Source organism: Lipophrys pholis (genome assembly GCF_963383615.2).
Source record: "Lipophrys pholis genome assembly, chromosome: 23".
Classification (NCBI taxonomy): domain Eukaryota; kingdom Metazoa; phylum Chordata; class Actinopteri; order Blenniiformes; family Blenniidae; genus Lipophrys; species Lipophrys pholis.
The window spans coordinates 6,167,515-6,180,773 of NC_137645.1; the positions used below are offsets into that span (position 1 = coordinate 6,167,515).

The 13,259-nt window shown below is 43.4% G+C and overlaps 2 protein-coding genes across 3 annotated transcripts; both read right to left on the bottom strand.

Annotated features, from left to right (window-relative positions):
* Window position 1: 1 nt before the first annotated feature.
* Window positions 2–5,690, bottom strand: cdadc1 (cytidine and dCMP deaminase domain containing 1). 2 transcript variants are annotated; one of them, XM_080492914.1, is made up of 13 exons: window positions 5,578–5,690; window positions 4,785–4,951; window positions 4,205–4,305; window positions 3,807–3,984; window positions 3,329–3,626; window positions 3,036–3,242; window positions 2,841–2,941; window positions 2,593–2,642; window positions 2,308–2,477; window positions 2,041–2,230; window positions 1,810–1,840; window positions 1,636–1,708; window positions 2–1,213 (listed from the first exon to the last, which is right to left on the bottom strand). In XM_080492914.1, exons 2-13 carry the CDS (start codon window positions 4,882–4,884, stop codon window positions 1,192–1,194), a joined length of 1,521 nt encoding a protein of 506 aa, XP_080349040.1. In that variant the 5' UTR covers window positions 4,885–4,951; window positions 5,578–5,690; the 3' UTR covers window positions 2–1,191. The 2 variants fall into 2 exon arrangements, with proteins under 2 accessions (XP_080349040.1, XP_080349041.1); XM_080492915.1 differs by lacking the exon at window positions 2–1,213 and having other exon boundaries at window positions 1,541–1,708; window positions 5,578–5,679.
* Window positions 5,691–5,892: 202 nt separating this feature from the next.
* Window positions 5,893–12,312, bottom strand: rcbtb1 (regulator of chromosome condensation (RCC1) and BTB (POZ) domain containing protein 1). The gene is made up of 14 exons (XM_080492917.1): window positions 12,213–12,312; window positions 12,080–12,109; window positions 10,673–10,997; window positions 10,086–10,236; window positions 9,835–10,001; window positions 9,064–9,222; window positions 8,877–8,984; window positions 8,652–8,794; window positions 8,483–8,546; window positions 8,279–8,405; window positions 7,938–8,064; window positions 7,708–7,859; window positions 7,500–7,630; window positions 5,893–7,287 (listed from the first exon to the last, which is right to left on the bottom strand). The coding sequence occupies exons 2-14, from the start codon at window positions 12,094–12,096 to the stop codon at window positions 7,147–7,149; spliced, it is 1,812 nt and encodes a 603-aa protein (XP_080349043.1). The 5' UTR covers window positions 12,097–12,109; window positions 12,213–12,312; the 3' UTR covers window positions 5,893–7,146.
* Window positions 12,313–13,259: the final 947 nt, after the last annotated feature.

Below are 13,259 nucleotides of genomic sequence, written 5' to 3' on the forward strand. Positions count from 1 at the left end.
AGACAGGCTGATAAAATTCTTTATTTTTGAATATTTGAATCGACAAAAGTTTTGAGCGTCTTCACAAGTTTTTCAAGAAAATTGAAGTTGTTTGAAGGTCCAACGTGTAATTCCTATGAAGTGGTACGCTGCAGTCCGTCCCAACAGAAACGAAAGTGGCAGTGAGCCAGATGACGGTGACAGTCTGGAACCTGTTTATTGTCGATCTGCTTCGAGAGAAAAATCCAAACTACCCTGTATGTTCTGGATGCTTGAAGCTGTGACATCACAACTTCGACAAGGTGACCCCAGCTACACGGCGTAAAAAACCTCCCAGTGTCCTCTCTGAAGACAAGTCTCCTCATGTTTCACATCTATTGTATCACATTCACAACCAATAAAAGGATGGGAATGCAGGCTTTGTGTGTGGTGGCTCATTTATCATGTATTAACATCTTAAACCCCAGAAATGTTCATTCAGGGTCACCGGGATGTTAATTAAATAAGTGCTGGGCTGCCGTATCTCATATCTCACAAAATAGCTTGAGAGATTAGAAAAGGAAAGTGCAAAAATATATCTTAATTAATGTTATATTACTGAACGAGACACTTCTGAGCCTCGACTCCAGGTGGCGCTCTAAACACGACTCGTCAAAGAAAACTTGCTGCAGCTTGAGGTTCAAAAAAATGGCCGAACTGATGAAACACAAGCAAGCGAGTGCAGAAACTGTCGACGACATTTCAGTGATGTACTTTAACTTTTCCCCTCTCATCCCTGGACGCAGCGAGAACGCCACCACCCAATAAACTAAAGTGTCATTGCTTATATTTATTTACGCATAACCATAAAGTGCGTGATCTTTATTTTTTTCTTTTCAGATTTAGATTTTCTGCGACCTGAATAGAAAGTTCATAAATGTTTTAAATAATATAAGAACGTTCGGGGTGATGAATGTCACACGCAAGGCAAGCGGAAGACTTACAGATAAAACTTCAGATGACTGCATTGCGGATAAATAAATGAAAAATTAAATGCTTTTAAAAAGCTGCTCATCACTTGTTTGGGTGATTTCTTACAGCCAGAACAGAAAAAAATAGTTTCCATTATTCTTTCAAGCTTAACGGCCATAGCGTTCACCTGTGTTTATATCTGGACTCTGAAGGACAATCCTCTCAGACTCATTAAGTGTTATGTGGCATCTGGAATTCATTTCAACCATATTCAAGTCTCCTCCTGTAGATCATCATCATCATCATCATCACACACACACACACACACACACACACACACACACACACACACACACACACACACACACACACACACACCCACCATAATCATCATTTATTACCAAATATTTCACACTTATATAAAAATAAAATAAACAAATCTACACATCACAGTATTTAGTTTTTTTTAAAATTGTAGTGTACTATTCCATGTGGAATCCCTGTTACTCATGCTTTTCTTACTTTTAAAATGTTGTTGCTGCTCTGTATGTGGCACAGATTTGAAATGTTGCCGTGTTTATCAATACAAACAAATCAAATCTGCAGCACATGAGCAGAAAATGCGGTAGTGTATGTGTTTTTTTTTTTGCTGTAATCTAGTTTGTGGATGTGTGTATGGGTGGATGTGCTCAGCTGACAGTCGACCTGTTGGTGCACAGCTTCTTGTTGCTGGGGCCCTCGTGCTCGCTCTGCCGGCCGTGCTTCCCAATGAAGCCGTCTGGAACAGAAGACGCTGCAGTTAAAACACCCGGTCAAACCCTTCCTAACATCTAATATTCACTTTGTCCACGCATGTACAGGTAAGAAGATGGAACTTACTGGTGGGGTGAGGGGGAGGGCTCCTTCGCCACTGAGGGGATAGAAAACGTGAAACTTTTCAATGCAGAAGCCAGAAATTTAAAAAGCAGCTGCATTAAGCTTCTCTTTTAATATGTTCCAACTCTGGAGTGTAAACGCCACGACTGCAAAGCTCCAGTTGAATTGACAGTGTAAAAATAGAAAAGCGACGGAGGAAAGGATTCACCGGGTCTCATGACTTCAAGTACTTACTGTGAACCTGCTGATGTCATTTAGGCTGCTGAACCTCAGGTAGGAAATGTCGCCTTTGTCTTTGTCCCTGTCCTGGTCTGAGGTGTAGATGTGAGTCACGCCCGCTCCTCTGATCAGGGGGATGCACTCGTCACACGGGCATTTCGTCACAAACAGCATGGTGGGCTCTCCGGGTTTGACGTCTCGGGTCCTGCAAGCATCACTTCTGTCAAACGCGACACTTAAGACGGACCGGCACACGACTCTGGCTGAACGACGTCTTCACACCTGAACGTGAGGGCGTTCTGCTCCGCGTGAACAATGTATCTGTATTTCTGTCTCTGCCTGTCCTCTTGCTTGGTGTCCATCTGGGGGTACTCGGCGTACTGCGAGCCGGCCGGGTAGGCGTTATAACCACAGCCGACGAGGTACAGGCTGCCCGTCCCGCTGCAGCCGGCCTGGAACGAAGGAGACGTTAGAAATGATCCGCCGACAGGAAGAAGTGCAGTGAGAAATAGCAAAGCCTTCTTAAAAACACTGTAATCATCCAAGCAGGGAAAGAAAGACGCTCACCGACTGTCCTTTAGCCCAGATCACAGCACCGACGCCCACTTTAGGGTCCTCTGGAAAGAAAACAACAAGTTCCACAGATATTTATTACAAAAAGTCTCTTTCTGCCTCGTGAAATCTGTATTTCCTGTATTCTTGGAATATTTGCTCTAAATGCAAAACAAGACTGACTTCTGAGCTCAATGGTAACAATTTGGGGTTTTTAATTGATCTCGAGAAGAATTCATAACGAGAATAAAACGCGATCAGACCTGTCCTGCACGCCAGCAGACTCGCCTGGACGACGCAGTGGCGAGCGACTTCTTGCGGCATTTCCTCGTGGGGAGAAGGATGTGGAGTTGGCGGCTGCTCACTGAGCGACAGAAACCACACGCTCAAAAGCACAGAACAGATAAAAAAAACAAAAACAAACAACAAAAAAGAAAGTGACTTCAAGCCTTTCGAACCTGTGGAAACCGTAGCCCTGCCGAGGAACCCCGGCAGCCACGGCGGCGAGGACCTGCACCAGCTCCCTCATGTTGTGTCTCAGGTTGGTGAAGTACGGCTCCATGCAGAAGGTCTCCAGGCCCATGTGAGTCAGAATCTCCTGGTGCTGCCGAGGCGTGCAGACCAGGAACCGTTTGGAGAAATCCTCCACGTGTCTTGTGCGCTCCCTGGGAACACATTACTCAAGTTGAAGCGTCTTTTCATTTCAAACTAGAGCTGAAGTGTTGATTTGAGTCAAATTTCATCATTTTACCCGTTGAAGACTTCTTCTGCGTTCAGATCCGGATCGTCGTCCGTCATTCTTTCGATGAAGTCGCAGTCTCTGGACGTCTCGTTGACAAACTGCAGCAGACCGGGCGCCAGTGGCTGCAGCAGCACGCAGATGTGCGGGCGACTGTTGGACTTGAGCTTCTCCGTCGCCACGGCGTCCAGCGCGGCTTCCTCTGTGATGGCGGGACGACAGCAGGAGGAGTGCGAGTGGTTTCTGGAGGGCGGCGTCACCACGCTGACTTCAGGGTCTCCGGGCCAGAAGGAGATCTGACTCACCCCAGCTTGAAGAGAACAAACAAAATCCTCAGTATCATCTGGTCAAAATGACTCCTCCAGGAAAAACCAACACCAAACCCTTGCGATGTATATTTATAGAGTGCCTACAGCAAGAAACAGAGTTCTGTAAATTGTCTTTTCTGAACCTACTTCAACCTGTACATCCTCTCTCTCTCTGTCCTCACCGTTGATGATCATCTTGAGACAAGTGGCACACGGCCTCCGAGAGAAGTACAGCTGGCAGTCAGCGAGGCGGCCACCGTGCTGGATGATGGCAGCCTGCCCTGCGTGGAGGTCGGCGCTCGAACAATGGAGTCCCAGCACCCTCCTGTCTCGCACCACCACCAGACCCGTCCTGCGAATCTGAAACATGACACATTTCAAACTGTTACTACATTGGAAATATGGCGTAAAGCCCAATTTTGTTTCTGTAGCGTTGTCTGAGTTCTAAATTGGCATCTGTTTTGGAAAGATCCCATCTACCTGAATAAAACCGTACACAAAGGTTTCATTTATCATGAATTGGAACCAGTATAGTAAGACTGATCAGTTATCTATATTCATTCTCTCTGATCATACTGACCTGATGGTTTTCATCCTTTTCAGGTTGATCCTGGGGGAACAGCTCCATCCACAAACTCAGCAGAGTAAGCAAGTTCACCTTGGATAATCGAGGGCCATGACCTTTACCAGACACACACACGCAAAAAGTATTTGGGTGTATGACATACACAGTCATGTAAAATGCAAGTGCAGGAACCTATATAACAACAGCACAAGCAGGTTATTCCACATTAATGACTCAATCCTGAATGAACCTCGGTCAATACTGTGGTGAAACAGCTTGATCTGTGTAATTAATAAATACATTATATGTATTTATATAGTGTCCTTTTGAGAATGAAGTGCCAGTGTTAGGATACATCTTTACTTTTATTACAGTTCATATTCACATCTCTCCCTTAGACAGCCACCTCTTGATAACCAAGTCTGGGTATTTTCTACAAGAAATACAAGATTTTAAGTAAACAAATGGGGATTTAGCAGCTCTCGATCTATGTGGACAGTGAGTTCAGGACTCCGTTATGTCTAATGGATCAATTCTAGGTATAACAGGAAATCATAAAGCATTGATCTGGTAAACTCTCCTTCCGCCGGCTCACCTTGTACCCTGCTGTCAGTCTGGCTGCAGCCGTCTCTCGTCTCTGGATGCGGCCTGGACTGCTCCGGAGCGGCTCGGACACATTTCTGGCTCTCTTCCATTCAATCAGCCAGCAGAGCTGGAGGTGAGTGTCTCGCCTCTGCGTCCGAACAGAAAAAAACCTACAGTCTAAAAGAGAAAGCGTTCAAGCAGAATTATTATTAACCCGCTTTGTGTCGTCAAGTCCACACCGAGAGTCAAGCATAAGCGCTTACAGTTTCAAAATAATAGCTCTAGTTGTAGTCTTCAAGGCATGAATAAAATTGTGGTTAAAGTTAGACAACATTAAGCACGGTTAAAAACGTTCCAACGCATTTTTTTGTTTCTGTTTCAAACTGTAGAGAAATGCTAAGTAAGAGTGCAATTAGCTTAATAGCGGTGTTTTAGATTAACTGGTTTCCCTGTTATCTGGTGACCGACTTCCTTTAGCGGCAGTCGTTGGCTGAAAGTTGTACCAGCAGGCGTTCAAATAAGACCCATAAAAGGACCAACACGTCTAAAGTTTATTGTAAATGCGGTTAAACCTCGTTCACCAGAACAGCTACAGATTTCTGTCGGGTGTTATAACGTCCCCGGTCATTCACGGCAACGCCGACCTTAAAAGGAAGTCGGTGACCAGTTAACAGGGGAGCCAGTTAATCTAAAACAGCGGCCGTTACCAACTTACCGAGTTGAAAAAAAAAACAACCACCCCGGGATATAGCAAGTAAATATTCTGCGTTAGTCTTTCATTTATAATTTTACACGTAGTTTACCGTGCTCCGACGTTGTTCTGCTTCTTCTTAAAAAGAGTTTTCTTACTCCCAGGACAAATTCAGCTTAATAGCCAGAACTTGCCTGTTCCGACTTGCTTCCGCAAATGTTCCCTGACGTCACGAAATGGGCGGAGCCATCAGGCGTACAGGATTTGAATGTACCGTCATTAAATTTAACAGGATAGTTAAAAAAAACAAAGAGCACTTCACGGTCATGACTTGTCTTACAATCACAAGAATTTACTTACTACTCTGGAGAACTGAAATATTTTTTTCTTGAATCAACTGCTACAACAAAGAATCAAATGTCCACAATTCCAATGCAGCTTTTAATTGTTCATCGTCAAGACAATGAACAGCAACAGAACAGTAAAACAAATTTAAATATCAGTTCATTTATACCAGTCCCAAGTAAACAAAAGCTTAAAAATCCATGAAAAAATATAGTATATTGAAAAAAAATAAGTAAAACTAGTTTTCAAGCTTGCATATTTCTTTTTTTTTTTTAAATATATGCCAAACAAGAATTGCAAACCTGCACTTCATTCCATGAAAGCATTCGTTTATACTGAAATGCATCCTCATCCTAAGTTTAGAGTAAAGGCCAACTGAGTAAGAATAGAAACTATGCAGGGGAAACCGAAACTGATATTTGATGTTTGCTGCAGGACGTTTCTCAATAAATGAAACCGGAAAAAAATAAATAAATTAAAAAAATAAAGAGGCAAAGAGAGCACGCCTTAAGGTTTCCATTCCTATATATTGTGCAGTTTCACTGTAGTGCATTTTCTATAGATTGCCAGATTTAAAAAAAACAATTTATTTTGTCTCATATAATTCGATAAACAGATATGTTCAGGAAAAGATCTGAAGGAATTTAAACTTAAATACATGTTATAACATCTTATACCAGAAGAAATATAGTCACTGGTATTGTAACAGTGCCTTGCATTTTCACAATTCTCTTTCAGAACACCATTTATTTCATTTTCTAACACCTTTTTAATGACTGAAAGATTAACTTTCAAAGGAAAAGAGATAATAACTGTAGTTTCTTAAAGTGCCATTCGTGGAACGTAAGAATGGTCGTAATGTCATGGCCCATGTGAGTCAGTGTATGGGATGTTTTGACAAAAGGTCAATTTCTAAGTCTCTTATAACAACAAAAACAACATAGCTTTCTGGACTCCTCTTTCTAGCTCTTTGGTTTTAGGTTTTTTTTTCAGCCAAAGTTTTTCCAGAAAGTGAAGTTACAGTGCAAGCACCGGGCAGGAATATAAAAATTCAAGTTCGTGTATACGACGTAACAGAAAAAAGGCAGCATCAGTTTGTGAAGCGGCGCCACAGGAATTAGACAAAGTGCAGATCAAGTTTCAAGTCCAGTTCAGCACAGTGATGCTGATAGTGTGGTAACTACAAACGAACAAACAAACATTTCAGTAAAGTGCTTTCCGTTTTGTCTTTTAGGGAGGATTAGCATTTTTTAGAAGTGCCTTCACACGTCGCACAGCCGCATCCGCTCAGTCGGAGAGAATATGGTCCCTGATCTGCGCAAACAGAAGGTGCATTTCAGTTCTTGAAGGCTCCGCAGCGGCTCGCTCTGCTTATGAACTCCTTCAGCATCGCCCCGTCCACCTGCCAGAAGGCGTCCGTCTGCGTCACCGCGGTCAGATGGTTCACGCAGAATCTGAAGCAGAAATCTTCCAGGTCCTGGAACATAAGGAGAGACGGGATCAGACCGTGAACGAGGAAATCAGTTTTCCATTCAGTGGAAAGCTGCTTTCAATTCATTCAGTGAGCTTTAGTTGACACTAGGTGGCGACATTTGCCCACCGAGTTTAAACGCATGCAATTAAATTCCACATTCAAAGGCCCATCAGTATCTCTGTGGCTTTGGCCAGCATGTGAGAGAATAACTGTACCTCTGCGTCGTATCGTATCGCAGCAGACAGCAGGGTGAAGGCGTTCCCCACCGTGATCCCTCCCTTGATGATCTGCTGGCAGAGACGTTTCAGGCGGTTTTCGCAGTAAGACGTGGCGAGGTCCAGCAGCCCTGCAGCCGGACGGTCGACACAGTTAAAACACGGCGCCTCCAAATGAGGGGCGGCTGCGTCGGCAAAGCGTGCTCACCGATGGCGTCCTCGGGGGGAAGGTCCACGGCGTCGGTGTAGAGGAACTGCAGGAAGGCCTTGTAGACGGGATACGAGAACTGGGCGATTTCTACGACGTCCTGCTGATCTTCCGTCCACTGGGAGCGGAACATCGAGCGGAAGTGCTCGCACCTGCACACCGCAACCACACTGACACGTTACACGCCGTCCAACACTGTGTCACGGCGTGAAATGTTCCGCCGCACACACCTGATCTTCAGCACGGCTTTGTGAACATGGATACATTTGCCGTCGACGCTGAACTTGAGGTCGGCCGTTTCCGGACTGTCGAACTCTTTTCTCATGGCCTCGGCAACGGACATGAAGTCATCGAACTCTACAACCAAACACAATACAACCGTGTGATGTGCCTTAAATTCACTCTTTTTTTTTTTATTTGAGATGTTTTCATTAAAGAGTACAAATTTTACACCGGATCACTATTTCTACACTTTTCATATTCTTGTCGTTGAAACGAATACAAGCTCATCCAACACAGGTAAAGAAATATTCTTTCACAGTAATATGGCGCATCGGCGAGTCAGATTTACCGTCAGACATGAGGCGCCACGCTACAGGGGGCATGGCGAAGCAGGCGAAAACGTCGTCGGTGTTGGTGAAGTGTGTGAGGTGCGGCAGGACGATGGACTGGCCCCGACACTGACCCCACATGTACACCTGCAAAATATAATGAAATATAAGATGATTTTAATAAGAAGCTGAACCGTTTGAGATCGAAGGGGCTGCATTCATACCTGTCCACTTTGTGTCTTGGCCGCTGAAGTGTTAGTTGAATGGCATGCCGCAATCTCCACAATCCTGACAGGAAAAGGAAGGTTAAAATCTCAACAGGATGAGGGACAAATCTGCTCACCGCCAGAGACAAACTGCTTTCAGAGCCGCACGCTTCCTTCCCCAGCGTACCTTACTTTGTCAGCCATGATGTGCACGGGGCTGACTTGGGTGTTCCTGTTGCCGGTCCCTAGTTGACCGTATATATTGACTCCCCAGGTGTACAGCATCCCCTTGTCGGTTAGGGCCAGGCAGTGTCCGTTACCCGACACAATCTGAAAGGCAGAAAATGTCCCTGCTAGTTATTATGAACAAGAGTAACAGCCATGAGTCGCCCCAACAGATTAGATGTCACACCTGTTGAAAACACAATCCTTGAGGAGCATCCACGCAGCAAGGCGTCAGCTGGTTTCCAGTATTACCGATACCCAGCTGCCCGTTTCTATTGGAGCCCCAGCCATAAATCTACAAACCAGAAAGAGGAACGTCTTATTGAATTCAGTGCAGCTCTCTCTTTGGGGGTCACACGGGGCGTCATTCTCACCTCTCCGTTATCAACCAGAGCATAGGAGGAGGTCTGTCCGCACGTGACGCCAGCCGCCGTCTTTCCCTGAAGCGGGCCGCTGACTTTCCTGGGATACGGCTGACTGGCTGTGGATCCGGTGCCGACCTGGCCACAGTTATTATAACCCCACGCAAAGACCTGCACAAGTGTTGTGAATGGGAAAAGACACTGAGAGAACGCTTTCCACGTTTTCACATGGATTTATGAACATGATCTTAATGCAGTGCTCATAGTTGTTAAAGCTACAGAAAGCATCAGTAACACACACTACTGTACAGCTAGTAACAGAAGTAAATAGGTTCTCCTGCCACACACACACACACACACACACACACACACACACACACACACACACACACACACACACACACACACACACACACACACACACACACACACACACACACACACACACACACACACACACACACACACACACACACACACACACACACACACACACACACACACACACACACACACACACACACACACACACACACACACACACACACACACACACACACACACACTAATTAGCTTAAAGGTCTTCGGGTGAGAAATAAGCTGCTTAGAGCGACACTAACAGAGTGGGAGCTACAAGCATCAGTGACCCAATCAAAACTGAAGACAAACAAATTAAGTATGGATAGATAAAGTATATGTTTTCTTATCTTTTGTTGTGTTAATAGAGATACTGATTAATAGTTAAAACGAATGAATAGGTCGTGTATTAAAAAGATAATGTACCTCTCCATCCAGCGTCCGTGCCAGAGAGTGATGGGAGCCACATGCCACCTCGGTTACTTTCTTGTTCTGCAGGTTCGAGCTGATCAACACGGGGGAAAGCCCCTGGTTGGTCGTCCCGTTTCCCATCTGACTGTAGCCATTGTGTCCCCAACCAAAGAGCTGGCCGTCTGCGAACAAGCAACAGCCAACTCTGAGACATCCCACCACTGGTGGAGACACTCATAGAATCGACACCTGGGGTGATAATCTACCCTCTGTAGCCAGCAGGACATGGGGTCCACTGCCGTAGCTCAGGCTGACCACCTTCTTTCCCCGCAGGAAATCCACTTTCTTTGGCAAAATCGTGCTTAGGCAGTCTCCTGTGCCAAGGCAGCTACTGCAGTTCAATCCAAACACAAATACCTGAGTAACACACACACAGACACAAACAAAGAGTGGATACGCGAAGTGAGCGTAACATCACACCATCAGAATTGAATTGTATGTTTAGTCATTTCAGTAACTGAACAACAAATAGACATGACCTGTGTTTTGCAATAGATATTGAATGCATGTACAACCAGTGCAGGCTTTTATCATGGATTACATTTGTAATCATCACAATATGCACATAAACTATAAATATTTGACCTGAACAAACAAAGGTCATGTGTTCTCTTTGGAAAGCTATTATCGTTCACACTGCGTAAAATATTATTTCATTTTAGAGGTTAATGAGCTAACGCAGAGCCAGGATCCAACATCCAGGTAGTGGTAGGAATATATTATTCATGCTGACGAAATACCAAAGAAAAAGGCCAAACAGTCAACATGAAACGGTAAAGAAGTCTCTCGTTACCTCGTTTCCATACGTGATGTAGATGGCTTCGTTTGCAGAGGTGCCGAACACACAGGCCTGCCTGACGGTCGCCAGCTCTTCAGGCGTCAGCAGCGAAAACAGGGGCCACTTGCTCGTATCCACCATGGCGCCAGCACAACTCGGTCGTTTGTATTGGGGGGGAGGAGGAGGAGGAGGAGGAGGAGGAGGAGGAGTCACAGGTCGAAGGGGGGAGGACGGGGGCAAAAGAGGAGGGTGAGGGGGGTGAAGAGGAGGAAGAGGAGGAGGAGGAGGTGATGACACTGGAGGAGGTGGGGAGTGAGGAGCAGAACAATCCCTGCTGACACTTCAGACAAAATATAACCTTTATTTTAGGGGAGTTCATCAGACTGAAAAACACAGATTATAAACGGCTGGAAACATTATCAGGTTTGATATTCAAACATCGATACGAGACATGAGATCATAATCTCAGCTTTAATTTTCAGGTACTTACATCTGGATCGGGCAACTTTTCACTGATAGATTGCACCTCCAACTATAACTGCTCATTCTGCACATGTCAAACCCAAATCTAAAAGTGAGCGTGGACCTTCAGCGCTATTTAATGTTTGAATAATGAGTGTGAAAGGACACGTCATATCGGACATGTTCCAACACTTTTGTTCACATGTAAAATGGTTGGATTCAGATAGAAGGTGCCATGTTCTTCACTGTGCATTAGATTAAGATGTAAATACCTGGAAACCACAGTTGAGATGTTTATCTATTGACAGCAAACCCATATTATCAATCTACAGCAAAACAAAAAAGGGAGGGGGAATAGTGGTCAGTCATTTATATTAAGAAAAACAACTATATATATTCTCAGCTGATGACAGGCAAAATAAAATGTGATTTCATGTGTTTAAACTGGTTTCTTAAAATGAATCACTGGGAATCTTGTAGGATTTAGTGCATACACAACTGAATTTACAGAAACTGCATCCACAAGTAGGGCAAGTTACAGAAAAAGCTGCTGGATCAAAGCAGATGTGTGGAAATATGTTGTATAAAATCATGACAAGCATGCATGTTGTGCATCCAGAGCAGATCATAAGACTCATTTATCAACTAATTAATCAATGCATGTTAAATATCTCGTTCAGCAGCCAAATTCAATTACAAAAATGTTAAAATAAAGTTGATTTAGTTCAAACTGCAACATAAATCCACCATCCTTTATCTGATGTGGTTAAATCCATGTACTTTGATGGGACGTGTGCACTTTTATCGGATCCACCCCCAATTATAAGAATTATAAAACCGACTCATCCAGTTAAAGCTACATTTAAATCCATTCTTGCAACAACAACAAAAAAAATCAGAGCGTTATCGCAGGCTTGATTAAAGCTGCAAAGCTAGCAGCTCGGTTAGTTCTCTTCCTACCTAAAGCATCGCTCCATAGCAACGAGCCGACTGTGAAAAGAAAGACAAAACAGCAATAGCGTCTTATTACAACACGACGATCTCTAAAACATCCACTTTTAAACGACAAAACGGAAAGTAGAAGTTAAATTACCGGAGTTTAATGTTGGTTTTCCAGGTGAAATCAATAATAGTGAAGCCACCGGATCAAGCTCATCGTCTTCTTCTTCTTCTTCTTCGGCTATTTAATATGTGTCACGGTAAACAAGCATCGGCGAATTACTGCCCTCAACAGGTGGTTGGCGGAACTGACCTCCCGAATTTAATTCTTGCAAATTGTGCAGTTATCAATAAATAACTTTACTGGTAAATTATTATAAAGACATTTTTAGTCCACTGTGAAACTGTAGGTAAAATCTACTTAGAAATTAATCTTTTTTTCTTTTTGAAAGTTGGTGAGAGAGAGATATCTGGTCTGTGGGTTGCATCTCCCTGACTGATAACATACACATGGATGATTTGTTTTCTAAATGCAACATGGATAACAAAAGACAAAACAATAATTTTATAAAAGTAATCCCTCAAAATAACATTAACCAATTTCTTCCCTCACTCTTGATCAAGTGAGAACTGGTATTCTTTTACATTAGAATACCAATTCTAATGTCAAACTGCAAAATTGCACAATAAGACAAATTTTGATTCAAGAAACTATATCTATCTTATTCTAACAGAGTCTCAATTTTGAAATTCTTTAGTAAGAAAAAGTGGGAAACTTATGACCTCAAGTTTTGAAGTTTCCTGTGGCCCCAAAAGCAAAGCAAGTTCATTTTAAACCACTTAATAATATGTGTAACTTTGCTGAATTCTTGAGAATGTGATTTAATTTAGATTACAAAAGATTTTCTTTCTGTGACACCGACAACCGAGAATCTTTTTTTTTTTTAACTGTAAATTATGTCATGCTTTTTTGGGTAGACTGGCATAGTTGGTTGTTTTGTAAATTTGACCTGTGTTCTGACTTTATTTGGTATATATACTAGTTAAAATTCACATTTATGAATTTGTCATTGACACAATTTTAATTACTAATTTGTATACACACACACACGCGCGCGCGCACACACACACTATTTTCTGTGGTGCCATTTTGTTTAATGAAGAAAATCCACAAATACGTAACTGTTCATCTTCTTATTAA

Excerpts from the sequence above, each read along its gene's own strand:
- cdadc1 (XM_080492914.1), bottom strand. The coding sequence starts at position 4,884 with ATGGAAGAGAGCCAGAAATGTGTCCGAGCCGCTCCGGAGCAGTCCAGG. Across the intron at positions 2,643-2,840 it reads TCTGCTGGCGTGCAGGACAG|AGGACCCTAAAGTGGGCGTC; the intron begins GTCTGATCGCGT and ends TTTTCTTTCCAG. Across the intron at positions 1,709-1,809 it reads CCCTCCCCCTCACCCCACCA|ACGGCTTCATTGGGAAGCAC; the intron begins GTAAGTTCCATC and ends CTTCTGTTCCAG.
- rcbtb1 (XM_080492917.1), bottom strand. Across the intron at positions 8,795-8,876 it reads AAGGATTGTGTTTTCAACAG|ATTGTGTCGGGTAACGGACA; the intron begins GTGTGACATCTA and ends TCTGCCTTTCAG. Across the intron at positions 8,406-8,482 it reads CCAAGACACAAAGTGGACAG|GTGTACATGTGGGGTCAGTG; the intron begins GTATGAATGCAG and ends TATATTTTGCAG.